This window comes from Glycine soja, chromosome 7, assembly GCF_004193775.1.
Source record: "Glycine soja cultivar W05 chromosome 7, ASM419377v2, whole genome shotgun sequence".
Classification (NCBI taxonomy): Eukaryota; Viridiplantae; Streptophyta; class Magnoliopsida; order Fabales; family Fabaceae; genus Glycine; species Glycine soja.
The window spans coordinates 8,007,616-8,013,615 of NC_041008.1; the positions used below are offsets into that span (position 1 = coordinate 8,007,616).

The window sequence follows — 6,000 nt, forward strand, 5'->3', positions numbered from 1 at the left end:
CGGTGGGAGACGTGTAAGTTTTTTCTTTTTTGGTAATATAGACGTGTGAGTTTAAGGGATAAAAAACATAATTTGTATTTTTGTAATTCTTTTAAAATAAAAAGATTTTGTTTCTGAAAGCAAGTCTAATTTAAAGTGGAAAAAAAATACATAATTTTCTTGTTAGATTATGAGTTTTGACCTTAAAAATTATTACAAACGTAACAGCTTTTCAACATTAATTATTCCACTTCAAACTTTTTACAATGTAAAAGGTTTCCAAATTCATATCATGTAAAGTTAAGCTTATAAACACTTGAAAATAACTTCCTTTTTCTTCAAAGTGGAGCATCCAACGATCCTTTTTGCAAGTTGATGATGAGATAGCGCATGCTGACTTTGAAGAAACCGTGTGGGGTTCTTGGAGCCAGCAAATCTCTCCTTTCTCCAAACGTAATGATGAGCTACTTTGTTGTTGCTATCTGAATCTTCTTTATTTTAATGATTCAATCGCCTTATATTAAAATAAAAGATCTAAATTTAATTATTAATATTCAATGTCCGTGTAATTTTAATTACTAATACTAAATATACGTGAGAGAATCAATATTAAATGCATGTGTATTTAATATTAGCAATTAAATATGAATCTTCTATTATGATAAGGATTACTATTTAATCTTCTCTTACACATGCATGAATTTTACCATACACATGGAGGAACGACCAAAATAACAAGCAACTATATAAAAATTGATATACATGACTCAGTCTAATTACTAAATTGAATAAGATGGGAAAAAAAATATATCACATATTTAAGGAACAAAATTATCGATCATCGAACCACATCATATTAACTACAATTATTTGGTTTGATTTAATTCAATTCATCGTTTTCTTTTTTTCAAACTTTGAAAATTCCTAAACAGACCACAATTAGAAACCTACCAACTTGGTTTCCCTACGTTTAAAGGCTAAATTATAGTTCCCACACATGCACGGTTGAACATTGACCAAAACAACGTGGGTGCAACTCATTGTTGTCTTCTTTTTTTGTTAAGATTCATTGTTGTCTTCTTTTTTTGTTAAGATTCATTGTTGTCTTCTACGACAAATGAATTAGGTAGAAACATTTTAATTTTGAGGTTCACAAACACAAGTAAATACCTTACAAAAAGTTTGATGCCAACGTATTAACAAAACCAGCCCACTTCCAACAACCTAAAAATTGACACATGAGCAACAATGGAAAACAAGGTTTGATGCCAATCTATTTCCAGCACTATAGCTGAATAAGCAAAAAAAAAAAAAAATGAAAGAATCGAATTGTGTTATTTTGTTGTATACCCTGATAAATACAATTCAAAAGATGATCATATGTAAAAATGGGAAAAAATCATTGTAATTGGCAAGTCTCTCCAAAGATGTCAGTAAAGCAATCAACTGTGACATTGGTAAGAAATGAAGCATATATAGATTTATACAAAAGACAAAGGAAGACATAGTTGCCAAGGATCAAGAGCTTCCACTGAAACCTTGACTGTTCTTCATCTTTCTCATTTCCATTTCCCTTGTCGTTTGGCGGCTCTGTGCTTCACTGCTTGAGCCAGATGGGTTTAAACCATACTCACTTGTAGCTGCACTGTACTCACTGCTTGCACCATATTCCTGAGTTCCCAATGCCATTTTTCTGAACTTTTTCATGTCTTCCTTGTACTGTGCAGTGTCATAATCTGAGCTTTCATGAGAACTGTACATAGTGCTGTGTCCAGGTCTAATTCCTTCGTTAAGATCTGCTAGAGAGACATCTCCTTCCAGAGCGCGAACAACCTGTAGTTTGAGGTATTATTATCAGAGTCAATAGACAAATTCTCTCCCCCATATTGCATGATCATGTTCTCAAATCACAGGCCAATTCAAGATTCTTCATTCTAGATATACCAATACAAGACATTATACTGCCCTATGACACTTAGCATATTGATACTTGACAAATGACAACAAACTTCTTTAATTTACCTGGCTCATCCTTGGTCGACGCTTTGCCGAATGACGAATGCAAGCTGCAGCAGAAGCCACCATTCGTGCCATCTCATTAGGATCATAGTCATTCTGGAGCCTTGGGTCAATAATAGAATCAAAATCATCCTCTTCCAAAGCTCGTGTGAGCAAAGGCCTAGCCTGTGATTATAAAGATGGTTTTAGTTAAGAGCTTCTCTGTGGCACAATGTTCAAGAAAAAGAAAAACAGAAACCTCTCTATTGCATAAATGTATACACATTATAAGTTCATAGTTACAAGTGATAATCAGGCCCAGAAACAAGGAGCGCCATAATACTTACCCAGTCTACCAAACTATCCTCCATGAAAGTTTGATTTTTATCGACCGGCCGTCGTCCGGTTATTAACTCGAGGAGCATGACTCCGTAGGAGAAAACATCTGATTTGTCTGTCAGTTTTCCACTAGAAGCATATTCTGGAGCCAAATACCTGAAAGTAGCAATTCATGCATGACTCATGAGTTTGAAATACAATGCCAAACAACAAAATATGAGACAGCTTATTGTTGTTGGTTTTACTTAATCAACCAAAACTGACAACAATAAACACATGGTACAGCACAGACACAATATTTCACTTTAAAAATGAAAGTTTGAGGTTTTGAGCTATGATGTACCCTCTCTATTTCATGTCATTAAAGAATAACATAATAAATTACTTCAGCTCTTAATAACAGATTAATGAACAAACAACTTTTCATTATGATATCCAAGGTTTTTGAGAAGATACATAGAAGGAAGTGTGTTCCTACCCAAAAGTCCCCATCACTCGAGTAGAAACATGAGTATTGACATCAGAAGAAAACTTTGCAAGACCGAAATCTGCAACCTGTCAACAGAAACAAAGGTCTTGTTACTAAACAATTCTATCACGACTTTACATAACATTTTAAAGGTTGCATCACCACTATATAGAACAATGGAAGTTGTTTTATCAATTAGAGGGCAATGAGCAGTTGTTATATCAACTTTTGCAAGTGTTGGTAAGACCCATAACAGAACAACACACCTTTGCTTCAAACTTAAAATCCAGAAGGATGTTGGCAGCTTTGATATCACGATGGATGATCTTAGGATGACCTGGACACACAGAAAATCAAAATCAACATTTAGGTTGACATAAATTAATTACAGTTGAAGAAATAAAAGTCAAGAGTACAAACATACAATCTTCATGAAGATACGCCAGTCCCTTAGCAGATCCTAAAGCAATTCTTAATCTTGTGGGCCAATCCATGGTAGGTCGCCCTCTTCCTGCAGTGCAAATAACCATCAAAACCGCTTCCACCAAAAGCATTATGCCACAATAATATTGGTAGTTGGTGCCTAGCCCACTTTCAGCAGAAAAGATGGACCAACTAAACAGAATTTTGAAAGGAATCTTGTGATAGAAAGCTAAAACCAGAGGTACAAACCATGCAAATGGAATTCCAATGTGTTGTTGGGAACAAATTCATAAACAAGCAGCCTCTGGGACCCAGTGATGCAGTATCCAACCAAAGAAACAAGATGCTTGTGATGGACACGGCTAATTATCTCAACTTCAGCTTGGAATTCACGCTCCCCTTGCCCACTTCCAGCCTTCAATTGCTTCACTGCCACCTCCTTGCCATTGGGAAGAATTCCCCTGTGCACATATCCAAATCCTCCTTGTCCAAGGAGGTTGGCATCAGAAAAGCCATCAGTTGCACGTGCCAACTCCTCGTACGTGAACGTGCTCTTAGAGAATCCCAATGCAATTCCTGGCGAAGGAGGAGGAAGAAATTCACCACCTGAATAGTTTGATCCAGACCCACCACTGCTGATGATGAAAGGAGGCGGTGGTGGGGGAGGCTGAGCAGCATAAGCCGGTGGAGCAGGTGGTGGCGATGGCTTTGGAGGCATCATTGAGACCACATGATCTTGAGGAGGGGGAACATTGTGTTGCCATTGACGTGGGGGACCACCATATGCATCATCTAACAATCGTGAAGAAAACAGCATGAAATGAGTAATTATCATTAGACTAGAATTGAATACATTTGAACATCACCAAAAGACACAATGTAAAGAGCCGTTCATTTCTTCAAGAATTAGAACAATATCTAATGATTGTGAAAAAATCAACATGAAACGAGTAAGGGTATGTTTGGATAAACTTCTCTCAAGTTAAAATCAACTCAGGCAATTCAGCTTTTTATAAAAACTCATCTAAACTTTTCAAAAATTCATTTTGCCTTCTTGTTTTCTTCTCTAAGTGCTTATAGAGAAGTTTATCCAAACAAAGCCTAATTATCATTTGACCATGAATACACCATTGAACATCATAAAAAGACACAAAGTGAGGAGCCATTCATTTCTTCAAGAATTAGAACATAACTTAACTACTAAGAAAAAATCTAAAACAAATAGTAACATATGAAAATACAACCAGCTAGCTTTACATGGATAATAATGTCAATGTGTATCATAAGCAACGAGATTCAGCAAGAGTCAAGAGAATCAACTAAGGGATTGAACATTGAAAACATCTTGAAATTACATATAATTTACTCGAACCTTAAAAATTAAAAAATTAGCAAAAACATGCCAGGCTTTTTCACTAACATTAGATCAAAGGTGAAAAACAAAAAGAACCTTTTGTAGCTAAAGCTCACTCACCTTTAGGTCCCCGCGGCGGTTGCGGCGGCGGAGCATAGTACTCTTCATCACGTCTTCTCTTCTTCTTCCGGCAACATATGCAGAGAATGCTCAACACAAGAAGAACCGCCACAGCCCCAACGGCGATTCCCACCACCACACCGGTCGAAATACTCGACGAGGAAGACGACGGAGGCGACGGAGTGGTCGGTCTCGATCCGGACGGAGGAGAGGGCGAGCTCCGGGACGGTGGACTCGGAGTGCTGCCGCCTCCGCCGCCACTGGGAGGCGACGGCGGCGAGTGCGATGGCGGCGACGGCGGAGAAGTCGATGGCGGCGAAGTTGACGGCGTGGTTGGAGTGGACGGTGGAGGAGAAGCAGAAGGAGTGGACGGTGGAGAAGCGGAGGGAGTCGCCGGAGGGGGCGAGGAAGGAGTTGACGGAGGTGGCGAAGAAGGTGTCGCCGGCGGAGGAGACGACGGAGTTTCCGGCGGAGGTGACGACGGAGTTGCAGGCGGAGGTGACGAGGGGGTCGAGGGAGGCGGAGCGGAAGGTGTGGCGGGAGGCGGTGCGGAGGGAGTTGACGGAGGAGGCGCGGTGCCGTTGGTCGGCGGCGGCGAAGACGGCGCGGGGGCAGTTGACATTACCGAGAATGATTACAGAAAGAAAAATGTGAGATTGAAAAAGAAAGAGAAAACCTTAAGAAAGCGAAGAATAAGGTTTTATGTTTGTTTCTCTCTCTAAAACAACGGTTCAGAGAGAGGGGACAATGGAGCATGGTCTGCTTTGGTAGAAGCGTTTTATCTGACAAAAAACCCTGGATTCTCTTTCTCACCTATCAACCTTTGAACCTCTTTCTGTCTAACACTGTCACTGTTTTTTCTTTTTCTTTTTTTACATTTTATTTCAACTTATTGCTTCAGCCAACCAGCCAAGACAAAACGGGTACCGTGGGACCCACACCAATGCCCCTCGGACACTTCTTCTTACAATTCATTTAATTACTAATTAATAAGTAGTAATTAGTTTACACTTATTGTTACTATTTCATTATTATTACTCGTTTTGATTTTTTTTCTTCTTCTCTAACTTCATGTTTTTTTTTATTATTATTTTAATATTTTGCTGCTCTGTCCGTTTGCTCATCATTGGTCCATTGCGACGGTTGCTTTTTTTTTTTTTCTTTTTAGGAATTTGCTTGATTATTTGCATTTTTGTTTGCAATTACTTTTTTTCATTGACAAGTACTATTTTGATTTTTAAAGAAATTAAGGTTATGTTTGAAGTCATTTTAGTTTTAAATTTCAAAATTTTTAAAAACTTGCAATCCTCACCAAGGT

At 38.4% G+C, this 6,000-nt stretch overlaps 1 protein-coding gene across 1 annotated transcript; it reads right to left on the bottom strand.

The window, feature by feature from the left end:
• Positions 1–1,228: 1,228 nt before the first annotated feature.
• On the bottom strand, positions 1,229–5,431 carry LOC114418558 (proline-rich receptor-like protein kinase PERK1). Its single transcript, XM_028383978.1, has 8 exons — positions 4,683–5,431; positions 3,458–4,000; positions 3,210–3,296; positions 3,052–3,122; positions 2,795–2,871; positions 2,325–2,472; positions 2,002–2,163; positions 1,229–1,812 (listed from the first exon to the last, which is right to left on the bottom strand). The coding sequence occupies exons 1-8, from the start codon at positions 5,302–5,304 to the stop codon at positions 1,498–1,500; spliced, it is 2,025 nt and encodes a 674-aa protein (XP_028239779.1). The 5' UTR covers positions 5,305–5,431; the 3' UTR covers positions 1,229–1,497.
• Between the last annotated feature and the right edge of the window lie 569 nt (positions 5,432–6,000).